This window comes from Chelon labrosus (assembly GCF_963514085.1).
Source record: "Chelon labrosus genome assembly, chromosome: 20".
Taxonomy (NCBI): Eukaryota; Metazoa; Chordata; class Actinopteri; order Mugiliformes; family Mugilidae; genus Chelon; species Chelon labrosus.
In genome coordinates, this window is record NC_140353.1 from 23,181,249 (window position 1) to 23,202,132 (window position 20,884).

Here is a 20,884-nt window from a genome sequence, read left to right on the forward strand (position 1 = left end):
ACCACGTTTTGTTGTCTTCTTGTCCAGGTGGATTTCTTTGCAGTGGAGCTGTTGGATGGCAGCCTATACCTGCTGTTGGACATGGGCTCAGGGACTATCAAGGTGAAGGCCACCCAGACAAAGGTGAATGATGGGGCCTGGTATCATGTGGACATCCAGAGAGATGGACGCTCAGGTCAGTAATGTTTGTTGAACAGCTCTAATAGAGTTTAATAAACATTTTTCCACAAGTTTTAGAAATCACAAAAGTTGTCTTCACAGAATACAAGTAAACCAAAAGCTTTGTTTAGTGACAAAATACAAAATAATTAGATTTTGTATTCCGTTGACTTATTTTTAATTTGAATTTATTATATTAATTAATTATAAATTATTCATCGGGAGAAATACACTGGCCCCAAAAAAAAAAAGATTTTGGAAAGTTTATCAATCTACAAATTAACATCCAAGAGCTTCATAATGTCATAGCTCATCACCTCTATCATTGTGTAAACAATGTGATTTGTGCCTGATATCACTATTCTATCATACACCACTGTGGCGTCAGTGCCTCCATGTGCCTGATCTCTATTCCCTCTGTCCCCACCTCAGGCACAATCTCAGTAAACAGCAGGAGGACACCGTTCACAGCCAGTGGCGAGAGTGAGATTCTGGACCTGGAGGGTGACATGTATTTGGGGGGGCTTCCAACCGACCGCACTAACCTCATCCTGCCCACTGAGCTCTGGACAGCAATGCTCAACTACGGCTACGTGGGCTGCATCCGCGACCTTTTCATTGACGGTCGAAGCAAGGACATCCGTCAGATTGCGGAGGCACAAAATGGTGCTGGCATCAAACCCTCCTGTAACAAACAACCGGGCAAGCAGTGTGAGAGCTACCCATGCAAGAACCGAGGTGTCTGCAAAGAAGGCTGGAATCGATTCATCTGCGACTGCACGGGCACTGGCTACTGGTCACGCACTTGTGAGAGAGGTAAGTGTGTGTTTGAAAGTGCGCTTACTTTATCTTCTTGCATACAGTACACCCTAGAACCCACTATAAAATGTGTGTCTGCAGACACACGTGAGGACTGAAGCAGTAAGAGATAAACATTCATAGTTTTGCCTTTTTTACCAAGGCAGTTAGAGAGCTCGGAACAGTTCATCCCATTTTGACATCCCAAAAAATTGCTCTTGATTGAGAAAACTGATGTCAGAGTTGGTTTTAAACAATGGTCTATAAACTATTGGTCAAGAACCAAAAGTGGCTTATGTCACATCTTAGAAAAGGATTATTGAGACCAACAATACAATCGCAATTCAGTTTTTTTCTGTTTTTTTAAAGAGTTTAGTGTCTAGTCTGCCTAATTCAAGAGGAAAACTCAGAGCTTCGATATAAACATGAAGATGGAGATGCAGTGGTCCATGGAGGAGAAAAACAACATCAACGTGATTGATGTGAAGTTGAACTAACTTTCATCCTGCATTACTCCATGTGTAACCTGGTTTACATTCAGGGTAAAACCTCCTTCGTGTCTATTGTAAAAGGACTTCAGGTGAAGGTAGTTAGTGAATCTGAAACTCCAAACTGTGTATAGTACAATATTTGCTGACTGATCAAGGATGTCAAACAAACTCAAGATTTTAGGGCTAATCACCAAAAGTCCAGTGACCTGAGACTTTCTCCTTCTTCTCATCCGTTTTGAGGACAGCATGATGTCTTTTCGCACTCCCATGCCACACATGGGCATCTCCACACGTGAGCAGCCGTCTGAAAGTCGGAGAACATTCCCCTGCCCTTCTGATCAGTTTCCATGATGGTGTCCAGACAGTTTAATAAAGACTGATTAGACTTGGAAACTAATTTCCACATCCCTAACCTCCACAAATTGCTTCTACTGCTTTTTAGCATATCAAATAACAGCTTTCTGATCATATCTCTCCAGCTGTACTGTTTTTTTTTTTCTCTTTCTTGATCCATTGGGCCGCTGGATGATAATTCCTCTGAGTCTCATTTCTGCTTTTGAAAAGAAAAGTTGCAGGGCATCAGTGGGTCAATCTGATATGGAGTGTACATTTCACCTTGATTGAAATATTTCAATATAATCACCAGGAAACCAAGATAGTCAAGACTTTGTAATATCATTTTCATTAACATTATTATTTTCGTAATGTGTTTAGATTTCTCTGTGACAATTGCACCTTTATGCTATTTTAAGGTCATTTTTAATATTACTATAATATTAACATTAAGACTTTATTATCTACCATCCTTGGAGGCTGATTTTCAAGTAATGCTTTTCTATGATTGCAAAGCAGTTATGACACTAGAACACACCACCAAAAATTTTATCCGGTTACTGACAACGTGAAAGGTGTGCATGCATACACGTATTACATACAGTATGTTGCTGAAACATAAACATATTTACACAGTGATGTTGTGGATACTATACCTGGACGGGCAGAACCTAATTCCATATCATAAATTGTGCCATTTTAGTGTGAGGACATGTTTTGAATAAAGTAAAGTTATCTTTAAGATTAGGGGGTTAGGCTCAACACACTGCATCCACATCTGTGCACCGTGTGTTCATGCCGCAGCCATTATGGCCATCTTATCTTGCAGCTAGTCTCGTTTAGTGTTACCTACCATTTGTCCGCAGCTCTGACTTCAACCAATTTATCCAGAGTAATTAAGTGTCACTGCACTGAGACATGACTAGTTCAGTAATGGAGTTGAGGCTGTAACGTGGCTCTTGAAAATCAATCACACCTCTTACAGTTGACGTGAGAATAGTTTCCTATTGGTCTACCTATCATTGATTTACATAGGAGAGAGAAGTGCACTTAAAAACACTATAGACACACTATTGGCTCAAATATTATAGTTGTTAAGAAATCAGACTGCTAGACATTTGTAGTTCTAATTGATAGCTGTTACTCTGAAGCACCTGACATGAAAAGGTGTCCTTTCCAGTTCTTTGTTGTTATGTGCAGATTATGTTGCATATAAGAAGGGTTAAGTAGGGACCTCGATTTCTGAAAACAGATGTATCGCACACTTAGGCTAGTGAGTCTATCTGAATTGGGTGAAAACAGACTTTGATCTAAGTGTTAAAGGACCAATGAATAGGATTTGGCGGCATCTAGCAGTGAGGTAGCAAACTACAACGCCAACTATCTGCCCTTTCCAAGCTACAGTGCTACGGTACCATTCAACATAAAAATGTGAAAGGCCCTATCCAGAGCTGTCTACAGTAGCCATTCATACAGAGGACCCATTCTGAGTTAATAAAGCTAATGAAAACACAACACAGCTCCCTTAGCTACAGGTTATTATAAACTGATGAAAACATCACAAGTAAAACTAAATTACATTTTGACTTAAACATCACCCCAAGTTCTGCATACTGGACTGGATTGAAGGAAGTTCTTTGTGAATGTTACATTCTTGACAACAACTTAAGAAGTTCTGCCATACTGAACCTAGAACAATCTAAATATTTAGCCCCGTCCCCTCCTAGTTGGTTGTAGCATGGTGAGGTCAGCCAGTTATAAGTGTATCAATCCTTTGGGCACACTCTGCTGAAGCTATCTCTCATGCCGTTCATTGCGCAGACACAGACGCATCCAGGAAATATGACATGTCAGAGTTAATCTGACAGCCCAGCTCAGAGCTGTAATGAGAATTTAAATTGTGTTTATTACACCGTGCCTGTAATCTGACACCTTGTCAATTAGACAGCAGTCCAGCCATCCCTCTGACCAAACATGGCCACTTATTTCATGTGCAGTTGAGCATGCACACAGGTGGACAAAGGCTTAACGTCTCAGAAGACAAACAGCTCTGTCAACATATACTTTATATGGCTCTGTCTCTTCTTCCTGCCACTTTGCATGCCAGCAATAAAAAGTAAAATTAAAAAAAAATATTTAAAGAATGTATCCGAAAACAAAAGTGTGGGTCAGTGTGTACTGAGCACAGAGGTACACATATCTAACGAAGACCCGGTAAGAAGCCAAAAAGCCTGATTTTCTCCTGATGTTAGAATGTGATAAGCAGACTCAAGTCTTACAGTAACAAAAGGTTCATTTGGAGGTCCTCAAGTTCACATCCTGCCAAAACACTTTGTTGCATGTCATCCTCCTTCTCCACTTTGGAGGTATATTCTTCCTCAGTAGTTTAGTGTTTGGCATTTTAAATGATTTCCTCTTTGTGTGTCAGTTACCCTCACTTCCTGTTTTGTTGACCGAATTTTCCAGCAGACACATGGCCTGTGTCTCCACTCTGTGGTCATTTGGTACAACTACAGTTTTCTAGACCTGTGGTAAAACTGAACAAAGGACGTTTAGAGGACGCATAATGCCTCAGCATGTTATTGGATAATTTATCATATTAAATTAATGTGACAGCATAAATAATCACCTTTGAACGATGCTAGAAGGAGGGAGGGGAACAGCCACCAGGCCTACTTTTCAAGTTTGGGTGAATGTGAGATTAAGTGGAACAGAGACTGGGCAGTGAAACGAAAATGTCCCCTGAGCACCTGTAGTGGTTGGGGCAGATTTGCGTGAATCCTGGTGTAAAATAACCTAAAGATGATTCTGTTTTTTCCACCTCTGATGAGCAGTAAGGCCTTGAAATGGCAGCAGGAAAAAGGTTTAACGTATGTTTTATTGCACTTGTGGACAGTGGATGAAAATGTCCAACATGAGAAGAAAGCCGGACTCAGTGAGTTAGAAATGAGATCGCTTTCCATGTGTCTAAATGTCTGCACAATGTGAGACATACCTGTAGATCCAAGTCTCCAGATTTGACAGCAGGTGGTTGGCACTTTGCATAAGTACCTATTTGCAGCCCTGTATTCACATTCAGGACTGACTCAAATGTGACAGCACCATTCCAGGTAAATTCCTCCTTGACAAGAACATTAAACACCTAAATACACCTGTGTAAGACAGAAAGTCTTGTTGAAGCTGGAGGATGTGTCCAACTAGGCAGCAGGAGAAGTTCACATTCTGAAGCCTTATCAGCTGTAGAGAAAATGATCTTGGGAGCATATTGTATCTGTATGGTTTGGCAGGATACACATAATTAATGTGCAATGTTAATCACTTACACTCTCAGTCACGGAAATTGTCACTGTGTGTGCCTATCTGTGAGTTTTAACGATGTCCTTGCACTGGCCACTATCGCCATATCCACAAGCCAACCACAGCATGGTATTATAGCTTCTGAAGTACAGAGAAGCGTGTCAGCTGTTTGCAGTCAGGTGAGGACATGGCTAATCCACAACACTTGGAGCCAAATAAATGAGGCGTTCACTGTATTACTTCACTTTTGGCAGAGATTAGCTGCTGGCAATGGAGCCCCCATTTTAATTGACAAGTGCAAAGTGGCAGGTCTTTGTGGTAGGTCTCCAAGTGCACCTGCTGCTTTGGCTCTTATGTCTGACAGAACTGAGTCAAGAGAAATTACAGGGTGACATAATTAATCATAAGTACCAAAAGAAACACACTAACTGGTCTGACATTTTTTAATCAGTTGTGCCAATCACAGTGAGGCATGACAACGACTCCACAAATAGGAAGATGCTCCTCTAGGAAAACCTATTGTTGGGTAGAGCATCACGATACAAATCTGCTAAAAGGCACAGAAGGTTAATTACCAGAGTAATTATGTGGTTAAGTTATAAAACTGTTGGTGAAGCTTTTTTGGTATATAACGAATTATGAAACTGTGTAATGTTAGTCTAGAAGCCAGACGGACTCCCAAGCCTGCAATTATTTTGTATGGGAAAGTTGGTCTGTAAGAGTAAAGGTGCTTTTAGAGTACTGCGCGACCGAGACGCCATAACTTATGCCCGTAGCCTACTCCGGTGCGGGCCATTTATACTTGTGCACTCGTCAGTCTGGCTCACTCTATAGAAACGCCAACTAAACGCTAGTTGGTGCTGTGTCTTTTTTGCCAGTTGGGTTCATTTTTGTTTCTACTTCCTGATTCACTTTCAACAATGGCGACTGAAACTTTCGCAGAAATTTTGCCAAACGCGAGTCATACAAATGTTTGTATCTCCGAACCTCCTCAGTTAATATTTCCTTGATGTGTTCCATCTTCATTAATCCAAAACTATTAATTTGATAATTGTGGAGATTGAGAAGCAGCCGGAAATACTAAAGCAGAAACTCTTGCACTCTGTGTCGCCACAGCGCGTTGTTACATTTCTGGGGAGGTGCATGTCAGTTACGGTGCTATGGTTTGCATACTGCATGCGTATGTGTCTGTGCTGTCGCCGTAGCTTCTGCATCAACTTAACGCAGAAGTCTACACCGCCTATAGCAGTGACAGAATCATCCAAGTCATCTGAGTGCCGTGGAGTTGAATTTGTTTACAACAAAATGTCTGTGATTGGTTGTAGGACTGTCCAGTTGCATGTAAAGTTAGTTTTTCTGTTTCTCTGTATAGGTTGAAATACGCACCACAAGGAAATCCTGGTGCCATGTTGCCAGAATTACATTCCAATAAGAGTTCTGACAGATTAGTGTAACGTAACATGTGGGATCAAAATGCATAGGAAGAATAAAACATGAAATGTCAATTATTTGAAAAAATGGGGTTGCACATGATTTTATGGAGTAACAGTGTATGGTTCAAAAAATGTAAATACTGTGGTCAAGTGTTTCTCTCCAGTATGGTCTTACTATGTAAATTATATATAAGCATTATGTGAATAAAACTGAATTCGATCAAATTATTTGTTTCACATGAGCACATCTACAGATTAGTAGAATGCTCCTGCTTTTCAACCCACCTATAAATGTGACCCTGGAATATCTGTATGCTTGACTTCAGCCAGAGGGCAGTGAGCACATGTCAACCCATGAAATCATTCTGTTGTACAAAATAACATATTGATTGATGGAATGAGCTGTGCTGTGTGTTGGTTTGCACTAACCTGGAAATGTGCTGAATTTAATTGTAAATTGCACCAGTATAGCAACCAATACCAATATATTTTCTGTTTTCAACATTTGCCTCCACCTCTTGAAAACGCAGCTATTGATCACAAGTCGAACTGTCTATAACAACGATGGTGTTAGCATTTAGTTTTGGTAGAAAGCTCTGTCCACACCAACACTTTTTTAGTTGACAAATAGATAAACTGAGCATTACAGCAAACATCTGGTTGGAAGTCATGCAGAGAGCTCAGCTAACCAAATATTATTTCATTGTCACGACTCCAGGTTTGTTGTCAGCTATAAATTACATTTAAACTGAATGCCACGACTACTTCCCCTCCAAATCACACATCTTAGTGAAGCATGTTTCCCTTTTATGTGAGTTACAAAGGCAGGTGTTCAGGCTAGAATGTGGGAAACACCTTCCCACAGTGTGTTTTCTACATTTTAGGACAATGCATAGGATTGCGTAGTGGGTTTACAAATACAAACCACTAGGGTGAGTGTCCTTCTGAAATATAAGAGAGCACAAATCCATTGGCACAAACAAGATGGTGTCTGGGGTAATGTTGTGGTAGCTGTCCTGGTTAAATGAAAGAACAGCTTCAGAGATTGTCATGTTGTTGTTTCTTTTTTTTTTCGTTTTTTCAAGCACTAACTCTAGAAAAAGGCATTTAACCTCAGAGAGCCGGGGCTACCTGCCAAGAAATCCTATAAAAATGGGAAAGAGTAAAATGATTAAAAAGTGTCATCTTGTGGTCTTGAGCATGAGTGTGTTATCAGCAGGAGCTCCATTTCCAGGAGGCGTTCGGGCACAGTATCACGCAAACAAACAAAAGCAAGCTTAGCACACAGTACAGATGAAAGATTTCTGACGAAATGTCAGGAGCAAACACAATCCATGAAAACCTTTGATAATACTTTAAAAAGAGGTCACTGAGAGGCAGGGGAGAAGTTGCAGTACACACAGTCTATTAAATGTGAAAGGAAAGCCCTCAGTGCAATGCACATATAATATCATCAGGTATAAATAAAGACATACCCTGCACATTGTTGTGGGGGCGTTTATGAATTTAATCCCTAAGGCATAACATTATGACCACTGACAGGAGAAGTAAGTAACATTGAGCATCTTGTGACAATTCAATGTTCTGCTGGGAAACTTTTGGACCTGGCATTCATGTGGATGTTACTTAGACATGTAGCACCCACCTAGACCAGACCAGGCACCCCCACCCCATAGCAATGACACTCCTTGATGGCAGTAGCCATCCCCAGCAGGATGCAGCCTGACACAGACACACACACAAAAACACTTTAGGAACAACTCAAAAAAACATGAAGAACAGCACAAGGTGTTGACCTGGCCTCCAAATTCACTAGAAGTATCTGTGGGATGATCCACAGAGTCCCCTCCGCTCAGCTCATGGGACCGAATGCCCCGCAGTAACAACATTATGTTGCCAGGACACACTCAGAAGGTCCATGTCCATTCTCTGATGAGTCACAACTGTTTCGGAGGCACAAGGGAGACTTACACAATATTAGGAAGGTGGTCATAATGTTATGCCTGATTGGTGTGTGTATGTATGAAGCCTGCTTGGAGGATGCATGCACGTTTGCTGCTATAGTCAGTCACAACTAACTAGAACTAGGGGATATACAGGTGTCTGTACTGAACCTTGCAAATATCATCTGATGATTAAACTGGCGTCACTCAGACCTCTCACTCGTGAAAGCATACCAGCTTTAGAGTGACAGTACACTAGAAGAATCGTTACGTTTTATGGTCTGTTTCCAAACAAGCCACATAGCTAACATCCCTCTGTGCTCCTGTCTCCCCCACACAGAGGCCTCCATCCTCTCCTATGACGGCAGCATGTATATGAAGGTGGTGATGCCGACCATCATGCACACTGAGGCGGAGGACGTGTCCCTGCGTTTTCGCTCCCAGCGGGCTTACGGCCTCCTCATGGCCACCACCTCTAGAGACTCAGCCGACACGCTCCGGCTGGAGCTGGATGGGAGTCGCGTCAAACTCACGGTCAACCTAGGTATCGTATGCCCCACTCACCCATCTGCCTCTGCACCTCCACCCTCACCATGAGAGGGTTTACCGTTGAGCGGTAACTTCACCTCTCCTCTCCTCTCACTTCTCTATCTATTTGTGTCTTTTCATCTCTTATAATCCATTAAAGTTTTCTACCAGCTTAGCTTTGGAAGATAGATAAGTTTTTACCTTTTTTGCATGGCTGTTACTGCAGATTATCCACATAAATAACCCGTGATTGTTTACTGAATACAGCTATTTACTGGACAACATCGTAGGATATACCATATTAACCTATTTTATATCATTGGTAAACCTATTGGCCCTTCTCTGAAACTGGAAAAATGACATATCCATATCCTTGAGATATTCTTAGTACGATAAGCAGAATATACATTATGTTGTAGAGCAGTATTTTCAAAGAACAGGAAGCTGAGGTAGTTATTATATGATAAACTTAGCAGTAGTGACCCTGGCTAAAAATTCCCAATTCCGAAAAATTCATCCACAGCCTGTCGTTAGACAGAATTTTAGAAGAAACTTTTCTTGTATTTCTCACTAACCTCATTTTTGTGTCCGACATCAAGTAATTTCTCTGCCACCTTCCTGTTGTTCTGGGTGTTTTCTTTCTTTGCTAATGATGATATCTTCTACAGAATTCTGTGTTCTTTTTCAATGTCTCGTTTTTTTTTTCTTTCTTTACCTGTCAACTCCATTTTCCATCATGCTTTGTCAAAAGATGGTATTCACCCCTTCAAAGGCCTTAAGCCTGCGGCCCGTCAGGTGAACAGCCCGAGAACAGAGCCCAGCAAAACCTACAGCTGGCTGCGACCCCAAATACTTCCAAACATTTCTAATCATAATTTAAAATTTTTTTTTTAAATTAGAATAAGTCGCAAACCTCAATTGATATATTCTGTGTACACTATGTCCACTAAATAAAACATAAGAGTGATAGCAGGCATTAGCTTTCTTACAAATCCTCACTTAAATATATATTTGACTGCTTCTATGACTGATTAATGTTAGACATAACTTAGATTGTGTCCATAATGCTTGCAGCTCTAATTGGCCAGTTCTCATGTGATATTTTAGCCTATGTTAATCTGTGTAATGTAAAAGTGTAAATATGAATTGAGCCACCTTCTTATTCCCGCGTAATAACATGTGTAGGAGAAGGGTAGTGCTCATGATTTGATGGTTGGGGTTCCTGTGCCTCTGCATGGTGCTGGTGCTGATTGGATCGTGGCTGTTTGCTCCCACTTTTCTGTTGCGGTTGACGACACATGAAACCACCAGCCACATGGTGACCAACCCTTACTGTCTTTACAGCTGCATACAGCAGCCATTCTGGCTCCACTTCAGATGCTTCATATGATCCATCACACTATTCTCTAATCAACGTTTTCCTTTCTAAATTTCAAATTCAAATTAAATCACTTCTCATAGATTCGTGGCTCTAAAATGGTTAACTGGTATCACATTACTGGTGCAGAGGCTTTGGAGCCAGAGACTTTGACTTTTCTTGTATAAAGACTTAAATCTAAAGTCAAATAGTCAGTGTTGGGTTGGAAAATCCATGCAGCTGGTACCACAAGTGGCCATTTTTCTGTAACTACCGTGTCTGAACAATTAATCAATTTAATCTCTGGTCAGCAAAGAAGCACAAATCCATGTCTTGTTTATTTACCTAAGAATTAAATAATAGACATTTTGGACATTTGAAAATGTTTTCTTTAATCTATGATTATCTGGCTTAAAGTTAAATCTAAGTACCAATAAATACAATTAATAAAATGGCTGCCCTACTGCATGTGTACGTCCCCGGAAGGGTGGACTTTTTGTTTTTGGATGTCTGCAGCAGTAACCTTGAAGGATGCAATTTCATCTGTCATTTATTCTTCCCCATCTAGACTGTATCAGGATAAACTGTAACTCCAGTAAGTTAACACTCAAGTTTCATTTTGTTATGTTGATGCTGATGTTTTTTTAAAAAAAGAAATGTATTTTGTGACTTGTGAGGAGGAGGAGGTTCATCAGTCACTTTGACTACTTATAGGAAGCAACAGAAATACACTCAGACCACTCAACACTGTTTTCTACTGTTGGGCCTGTTGTCCCATCAAAATTAAAACCATTCTCTTTGTAATACCTACAGTATCAATGTACATATGAAATCTATTTCTGCATTTGAAATAATTTGTACAGTATAAATTCACCACAGATTTTGAGATAGGGTAGAAAGTGATGACCGAGCTCGAGGGTCTGCACTGCCACTTAGCAGGCCAGTGGGGGTGCAAGGGAGCATAATATTAACAATCTTTTATTAGTGTTGACATTAATTGATTACAATGTGGGGACCAGGTTTTTGCAATCAGAGTTTAGTTGTAGGTTCATTATGCAACATTTACAAACCGAACCATTTTTTAAACCCTAAATAAAGATTACATTCTCCCTTTTTCTATCACAAATGCATTACATAATTCCTTCCACCAGCTTTGTTATATTAGAACATATCAATACAACTGGTGATTAGTGCATGCCCTGATTCCTACTTCAAGCACCTTCAATCAGATAAAAACCTTTACCACAAAAGAGTATTTGGCAGTATTTCTTTGCAAGGCAGTTGCAGGCAACATACAAATTAAAAGTACTCAGAAAATACCTTACATTAAAACAGTATTCTCACTTTACCAATATGGCTGAAACTCACCAACACCCAAAACAGAAGGACCAGCAGAACCCTGAAGGTAACACTGATTTGCAATGGCACAATATGTATGCTTGAATGAAATTAAAGGAAAAGTAAATATAGTTTTTAATCAGAAACAAAATGATCCCAAATAGAACTTAGAAGAATGGATGGTACAATCCTGTCTCTTCAGTTAAGAAGGACTTTATACACTTATACTGAATATAGCTGAGCTAACTTAATTCACATGTAAACTGTCTAAAGGGAAGCAACAAGGTCATTGACCTTTGACCCCCAATGCATCAAGCGTTCAGACCCATACCTGTAGAACCTTTTTTTGCATTTTGAATTTGAATATTTATGTTCAAACACTCACTTATCACACATATAATAATATAACAATATTTTAAAGTTTATAATATATTGAAACCAATGGCAAAATTTAAACCCCAAGGAAAATCTAATTCTAGTACACATCCACCTGACCAAACTATGGAAATGATTCCAACTATTCAATGACAATGTTGCAGGAAACAGAGATACAAAGTTCTTCTCATTTACCAGATAGGTATGTAATGTTGTGAAAATTCCAAATTATTTTGTCAGATCAAGTTATATTACACATACATCAGGTTAGCTGTCTGAGCTAAGAGTTTGTCTGCTGCAGCTTTTATAAAGATGACATAAGTCACTAGGGATTGCTTTTACTCATACTGAGGGCATAGAGATCTTTGTATCATCTGTTTATTTTAGCATATATTCGCTATGTGGATAATAGCAGGCCTACAGGTCCAATCACAATGATTGAACCTTCTTAAACTACACTGTAAAACATTTCAAGTCAGTAAAAATTAGAACCAAAAGTTCACCTGCTGCCGTAAAAATATAACTATAGTTAACCTGAAGAAAACCTCTGTTTCAACTCAAAAAGCTAAGTTATAACTAATGACCATCTTATTTCAACCTGATACTATGAGTTAAAACAACTTATTAGGTTACATTATCCACTGAAGAAAACTCGTTTGTCAAGTGAACTCACAATTCCTCACTACTTCAGCTCACATTTCCAACTGTATTCATATCAACTGCCATATTGTTGGCAAGCTGAGAGCACTAATGTTTTTGTTTCTACTCAGATTTCTCATCTTTACAACTAATGGCAAGTTTTAAAGCTTATGTAAACTTCAGACAGATTCAACTCACATCTTGCCAGAAATTTAACATTTATTTTATTTGGGCCTTTAATCTGATCAACCAAAAACAGCCACTTTGGAACACATAGTAGAGAAACAACTTCTAAACTCCACGTATCCATTACTCTTATGGTGCCAATATTTTTGCAGACGTTGTAATACCGTGGTTTAGTCCTGTTTGTAGAGCCTTGTTTCAAAGGTTTCACCAAATTTATAGCAATAGTTCTATCTAATTCATTTCCCAGTATTCAAATCATATCACTCTTCGTCCTCCCCATCCCTTTTTCCAACTCAAAACTTAAAGACATGAGTTAAATGAGCATTGACCGCACAGACAAAACTCACAAGAAGTCAAGACAATGGATTACTTGAAGTTTAACTTTAGAAAACTTATTAAATTGAGTTCAATATCAAAAACTTGTCATAGCAATTGGAGTTAAAGAGAAGAAATACGTACAAGACGTTCCAATGAAGAGAATAATATTTAGCCATGGTAAATAATAAAAGATACGATTGTTTCTTTAAGCTTATTATACTACTGAGGATCCATGAAGTCCCATTAACAAAACTGTCCAGTGCCCATTGTCAGTAATTTATAATAATCTCATCTGACCTTTATCTATATCCAGACACAATTCAATTTCCAGTGGCTCACCTGAGAATATTCCAGCAACAGTTCTTTATCCAAGATTTTATAGACTTGGATCCATACATGACTAGGAGATGGGCCTCTGTTGTTTTCACATGTCAGATTCTACTTGAAGAAATATAGTATCTATTTTCTCCCAGTTCAGGATGGCTTACTGCTAAAAAAATCATTAACCTTTTTGATATATTAAAATAACTTCACTTATACCACGTTTGCTTCTCAGCTTGACCACAGGCAGTAGTAGTAGATGGTGCTGAATAGACTTCAGCGGGTGTACATATGCCTATGATAAATAATTAGAGCCAATGCATTTAAACAGAAAAGCTGAAAATTCTAATAATAAACTTAGGTTAAAATTATTATTGACTCTTCAGACAAAAGACGCAGCTACTGGACGTGAAGAATTCCATTATCTTATTTGGAGATGAGTGTATTTTGTTGTGTGATGCCAGCAAGTATTGCATAAATTATCATTTCACTGGCATGCGTAATAGACTGAAAATTGTAGAGACAAAATGGAGTTAGTATCGGTTGTTTATATGTTGTATATCTCTCCTCAAACACATACAGTAGATTCTGCCTTAGGTCAAGAATCTATAAGGCTATGCCAGTATTTACTATATATAAAATACCATTGTAATGGCATTTGATGTGGTTCAGTTCATTTGTGATGCTATGAGCTTGCAGAAAACGTAATGAAGAGAAAAACAAAAGGGAGAAAGGAAAGAAGAAGGGGTAACGGAGGGGAAAAGGGAAAGGAAAAAATTCTAAGCCTATGATAAGTAAAAGCAATTCTTCTACTTAAGTTGCCATTTCTCAGTTCAAACTATTTTAGAGCAATAATTTTGCAGTTTAATTATCTAGTGAATTATATAAGCTCAGATATGAAGATCTGTGTGCACTATATACTCATTGTGTAATTCACTGACTAAACCAAACCTTTGTTTCCCAAAGGAATCAATTCTAGTTTGAAAGCTACTTCTAAAACCAATTTCAAGCTATTATGCAGCTTGTAGAATTTCCGTCAGCGATTCCAGACTGACTGCTGGGAAAACAAAGGTTTGGTTTAAGGCTCAGGATGTCCTTAACTTTGTGACTGACCATTGTTCTCAGGCAAGGGACCGGAGACCCTGTATGCCGGGCAAAAGCTCAATGATAATGAATGGCATACAGTGCGTGTGGTGCGTCGCGGCAAATCCTACAAGCTAATGGTTGACGATGATGTAGCAGAAGGTACTTACTGACATCACGTGGAAATGTTCATAATGTTGCTTTGCCAGTGTAATACCATCAAACAGTGGTGTATTGACATAGGCAACTGCTAGAATAAGTATGTAATCCTACTACAAGCAAAAGTAGTTATCCTCCTGACTACCAGGAAAAAAAAATATTGTCCAATCACAATTTTTTTCAAATTTCCCAATCTTTGTAAGGTAATTAGAATACTGAAAACATTTCTTTAAGATATTATATATGGATGACATTTTCCTTAATGAGAAAGAGAACAGTACCAAAGCCCCACCCCTTCAAATTTGGCATCATTGAAAAGCTCTAAATGTCCTCTGTAGATAGCAAAATTAGTTAATTTAATAGTATGCAGTGGCTGGGAGATATTCAGGTTTACAGATGTCCTCCACAGAGGACAAATCTGAACTACTGGTAGTCAGGAGGATATGTAACCATTGGTTACATTTGAATTCATCTAATACTCTTAATGTAATTTTCTCCTTAAATCAGCCCTTTTGTGTTAGTGTCAGACAGTGTTCTCTTTTCTTTTCGTTTTTTGTCTTTCTTTTCAACCCATCCCCTGCACCCTCCCCATCTCCAGGCCAAATGGTGGGTGATCACACTCGACTGGAGTTCCACAACATTGAAACAGGCATCATGACGGAGCGCCGATTTGTTTCCAGCATCCCGTCCAGCTTCATTGGTCATCTGCAGAGTCTTAGGTACTTACAGTTTACTTTAGTTTTACAATAGCAAATCAAATGTTGAATCAAATGTTAGATGCATCTGCAGCTACACACAATGTGTCTGAATAGGTGATTATTTGCCATTACGTGGACATTTATTAGCAAAGGGCTTCACACACTCTAAATCTCAATATAAATCTGAGTCTTTACTTTGCTTTTTAATGACACAAAAGTCATCGTCTATTCTTTTCCATCCCCCAGATTTAACGGCATGCTGTACATTGACCTGTGCAAGAACGGAGATATTGATTATTGTGAGCTCAACGCACGCTTTGGGATTCGTTCCATTATCGCCGACCCCGTCACCTTCAAATCCAAGAGCAGCTATCTGAGCCTGGCCACCCTGCAGGCCTACACATCCATGCACCTTTTCTTCCAGTTCAAGACCACCTCCACAGATGGCTTCATACTCTTCAACTCTGGAGATGGCAACGATTTTATCGCTGTAGAACTGGTTAAAGGGTAGGTTTTATTTTAAGATTTAACATAAACAATATTTTCATATTACATACATACATACAATGTATCACATGACAATGAGCAAATAGTGAGGCAGTGTGAACGGGGTTACTTGTTGTGATTAACTTAGAGTGTATTATCACCTGGATCTGAAGCTCTTCAGCTTTGCAGACTTTTATAATGAGTTTCTGCTAATTTCTTAGCTTCTGGTCAACATCTGAGTCAACAACCTCTCACAGCGTTGTTTGCCATTCTTTGGTTAATAATCTCAAAAAGCTAAAACCTGATAAATACACACTTTTTTAAGTGTAAATTATGCAAATATGGAAAGGGAAAAAAACAAAACTACAAAAGAGACAAGAGTATTATGACATGACATGACATGTCTTGTTTTAGGGTGGTCAGCTTGCGAACATCTGAATGTATATTCTTAAAGGAAGAAACCTGATGACTTTGTCTGAATACTTTCCAGATACATCCACTATGTTTTTGACCTTGGAAATGGGCCGAACCTCATCAAGGGCAAAAGTGAAAAGGCGCTAAATGACAACCAATGGCACAATGTGGCCATCACCCGCGACAACAGCAACACCCACACTCTGAAAGTAGATGCTACAGTCACTAGTCAGAGTATCAACGGGGCTAAGAACCTGGACCTGAAAGGTAAGCTCAGACAACCTGGCACATGGTAATAACTCCTTGTGTGTCCAGTATTCATTCTAATATTTGGGTTTGCTGTTGAAATGCCAACAAAGATACAATGACATTAATGGCGTTAATTGTGCATTAGACTATACTCCTCTTTCCTCTTCATGTTGCTGTTAGAGTACATGTAAGGTAGAACAGTCAGTATGATACTACATAAAACAAGTGAAATTAAAATTTTGAATGAACATTGTTATAAAAGACATGCACACATTGTGATTGTGATATTCAGCCTCTCACATAACTGCATGATGATATAAGTGAGAGACTGGTTTTGGCATTTGGAAGACTAATAAGCATTTACTGAAAAACATCTTTGTAAATTAACAATTTCTCTGCAGTGGCAGTAAACACAATGCACGGCTCTGTTGATTCGTGCTCTGTATTCTGAATTTAAAAGGATGTTAAGGGGCTGCAAACAGTAACCTCACTGTGCTTTCACTGGGACTCAAGAAACACACGGCCGCTTTGTCAGTGAAGGGGTGTTTCTGCTGTCAAATGTTACTCTCAAAGCTCCACCAGATTCGCTGTCTTTCTACAGTCTAGAGGCCCTTATGGCTGGTTAGCTCTGACTACCAGCTCCACATACTATAATGTGACGTAGGCAAACCTACCGTGTACAGTCATTACATTGTTTTTTCCTTACTGCAGTTTTAAAATATATTTAGAGAAAGGGCACTGGTAGAATTTGAGATGGAGATGCCCTTTAAAAAACAGACATATACATATTACTGCTAATGGGAAAATTACGTAGCTTACTCTAATTAATTAGTCAAAGCTAGAGGTTGGAGTTGCAGTGGCTCAGTAGGTAGAGCAGGTTGTCCACAAACCAGAGGTTTAGCGGCTTGATCCTCAGCAAATGGACCACAAGGCCTTGAGCAAGGCACTGAAAATCTGTGTTGCTTCTAGTGCATGGCAATGGTGTGCGCTTGTGGGAACGAGTGGGTAAATGTGACAAAGCGCTTTGAGTACCAATAGATAGAAAAGCGCTATAATATTACATTTACCATTATACCTGATAAAGAGAGTTGTCCTTCAAATACCAGGGAACCCTAGACTACCATGGTGTTCTGAGGTTTGGTTGTGGTCTTTCAGAGACAGTTACCAATTTAAATACTGGTTTTGGGGTGTGTTGGATCGTCAGCTGTCACCACTTGAGGGTTAGTAGTTGTGAAATAACACCACACACACAACACAAATACAAACAAAGAAACAAATGAAATGAAAATAAATAAATAAATGGACATTTGCAATGTTAGAGTGAGAAGACAATGTATGTTGACCCTTAACTGGACTTAACTGGTTCTATGCATTTGTTGGTTAAAATATGTGATCTGATTTGCATTTAAGTCAAAATTACAGATAAACACAATTGGCTTAAGCTAATAACACACACAAACATTTGGTTTAACAACAATGTGAAAGCCTTTGGCAGTTAGATCCAACAGAGACGTCATAGCTTTTGCGGGTTACAAGATTAGGCTGTGCTTACACCCCATGGGTCTAGACACCAGTGGTGGTGATGAGAACGAGAGAATGCTGGACATCTGGATGGGATGAGGACTATCATGGGCTTGACCTGGACCCTGAATGTGAAGACTGGAAGTGAACAGGGTGGAGGAGGGTCATAGCAGTTCTAACTGAAAGGACATCTTGTCTTTTTGGTTGCACTTATGCTGGGCTTCCTAAAGGTTCAGCTGGTAAACAGTCTTCTTGTAAGATGATAAACTTGGGAATTAGTTTTTCCCTTAAGCCTATAAGCTGTCTAGGCCCAGCACCAACAAAGCAGCTTCAGTCTCAACTAAGGGATTCTCATACTAGGGTTGTGGAGTGTCAAGGTGCTCCATGTTCCTTGTATGATAGACTCGTGTTTGTCTTTTTACTTCGTTGAAAATTCTCCATTATCCTCCATTATTCATCCTACCTCAAAGGGGAGTAGCCACAGGATTCTATAATATAACATATAAGTACTATCTTTGAGATGAGTTTGTAGCCCTTTCAAGTCAAATTAAGGTTCTTCTCTACTATTTCTACTTCTTCGATGCCCCAGGTGATCTGTTCATCGCAGGCCTGGGCCCAGGCATGTATGCCAGCCTGCCTAAACTGGTGGCTTCCAGAGAAGGCTTCCAGGGCTGCTTGGCGTCGGTGGACCTCAACGGCCGCCTGCCGGATCTCCTCAATGACGCCTTGTTTCGCAGCGGGCAAATTGAGCGTGGATGTGAAGGTACACCGTCCCTCAGATCTCAGCCTGATTTAGACTACTACAACACAAACTCCAACTCCAGCTCCAGGAGCCCTTTCTTCCTGCTCAATGCAAACAGTAGCTCTCCAGCCCTACATCCATATGGAAGGCACTCCATCCTATTAACTGTACTTGTGGCATCACTTGCCCACTGCTAGACCAAACATCACACACTTCTTCATCTCCAACACCACATGTTATTGGCCACATTGGTCATCCACATACAGTGCCGTCACAATCCTTATTACAGCATTTTTTTTTTGCCAGTGCAGCAAAATACATTTTTTTTTTTATCTCATATGCTTTTTTCTTTTTCTGAATCATGTCAGTGTTTCAATAAATAAAAGTTTATACCACAGAGCTTCTAATGATGGTTCAGGGGTATTGGACCAAAGGCACAGAGATCGACATACATTCATATTCACTGCAAAACTGTGTCCTTAAGTACATTTTTAAATCTATAACATAGTCAATTGACCCTTCGCTAAACCATGTCCCCTTAGTTAATGAGACTTTGTCTATTAAGCTTTCCCCATCAGCAGTCAATATACAATATTTAGAATATGTAGTGAATGTATCACTTCATGACATAAACATAATCATGACACTCAAAACTAAGTGTCAGAAATGTAATATAATTTGTTGGCTGGAAAAAGGAAAAAAAATAAATCTTGGCAAATGTTAAATGGTCCCAGTTAAACTACATTTCCAGCACCCTCCTCCATGTGTCAAGATTGTGAGATGCTAATAACCTGCAGCAGGTTTGGTCTTCCAGTGTCTGGAAAAGATATGTTCAAACACAGTGCTCATTGTAGATCATGCTTATTGGCAGATCCCAACTCACAATTACTGCAGTTACTCATGTAAAACAGATTACTAGATTTAAAGCCTAAAAATAAACATTGTTTCCCATTTACAGATATATAGCATTGGTGTGCAGCTGTCCATTTATGCAGACTCTGTAGACGGTCGAGGCATGTAAAATAGAAGCCTGTCTGTCAGGCTTGAGTGATGGACAATATTTGGTCATTACTTTTACTACTAGAGATATTGACCTGTGTTTTTTACAGTTATGATTGGACAGTTGGTGTTTGGGGTAGGGGTTTATCAAATGGTCAATTAAAGGAGCGCTCAAAAACGATAGTGCAATGTAATTACCAAACAAAAAAACAACAAAATAGCTTATTAATTTGGATGTGCAGCTTTACATCTGGCCGTTAGATCTGTATCAGGCCATATCAGGACTCCAGTCCATGGAGTTTGTTCACAAAGCAAAACTTGCCAAAGGTTTTAATATGTTTTGTGTTAATTTCCAGATGTTCAATACGTAGCTACATCAAAATGGGCTGTTGAAACATTTTGCACAAGCAAGCAAATGTCACTGTGAACAAAATGTTTCCATCTTCCTGTGCAAGTTGTGGATTTTTTATTTTTTTTTTTGTGGCTGTTTTTTGTCATCCTCTTAAGGTTCTGGGCCATCTTCCACAACCTGTTATTGTTTGCATGGAAATCATTTTCTGTACAGCAGTTTTTTTCTTACGCCTGCCATATCATGCAGTTGAGTGTACTGTATGTTTTTTAACATCAACTTACAGAGCCCCATGTTAGACCAGTGAATGTGTTAGTCGACATTTCATTTTAATCAAAATTGAAAGCGGTATGTGTACTGTATTTCCTCCTTGCTTTGACAATTCGAATGAGGTTGATGATGATGCTATTCATTGTACTGTATGCACTGCAAGAAAGAAATGGTGGATTCATTTATTTTTCCAAATAAAAACTCATCAATCACAGTTTGTTGGTCTTGTCCATGGCATTCTAACGTCTCATTTTTATGTGTGCTTGTATGATTTTGTACGGTTTTCTTTCTTTCTTCCTTTTGTTGCAATGCATCATGATCAGCTGAATAGTCATGTTCTGCCTGTGATTCATACGAAGCTTTCATCACATGAAAAGGGTTTGTGTTTTTTCAGCCAT

The 20,884-nt window shown here is 39.3% G+C and overlaps 1 protein-coding gene across 1 annotated transcript in view; it reads left to right on the forward strand.

The window, feature by feature from the left end:
• LOC311505696 (neurexin-3a-like) overlaps positions 1 to 20,884 on the forward strand; it is an 86,172-nt gene that overhangs the window by 16,338 nt on the left and 48,950 nt on the right. Inside the window, exons 3-11 of the mRNA XM_084569397.1 lie at positions 28 to 175; positions 592 to 975; positions 8,795 to 8,998; positions 10,908 to 10,934; positions 14,642 to 14,761; positions 15,357 to 15,477; positions 15,703 to 15,963; positions 16,433 to 16,623; positions 18,716 to 18,889. Of these exons, the coding sequence (XP_084425523.1) occupies positions 28 to 175; positions 592 to 975; positions 8,795 to 8,998; positions 10,908 to 10,934; positions 14,642 to 14,761; positions 15,357 to 15,477; positions 15,703 to 15,963; positions 16,433 to 16,623; positions 18,716 to 18,889 (1,630 nt within the window). The remainder of the gene's footprint in view (positions 1 to 27; positions 176 to 591; positions 976 to 8,794; positions 8,999 to 10,907; positions 10,935 to 14,641; positions 14,762 to 15,356; positions 15,478 to 15,702; positions 15,964 to 16,432; positions 16,624 to 18,715; positions 18,890 to 20,884) is intronic.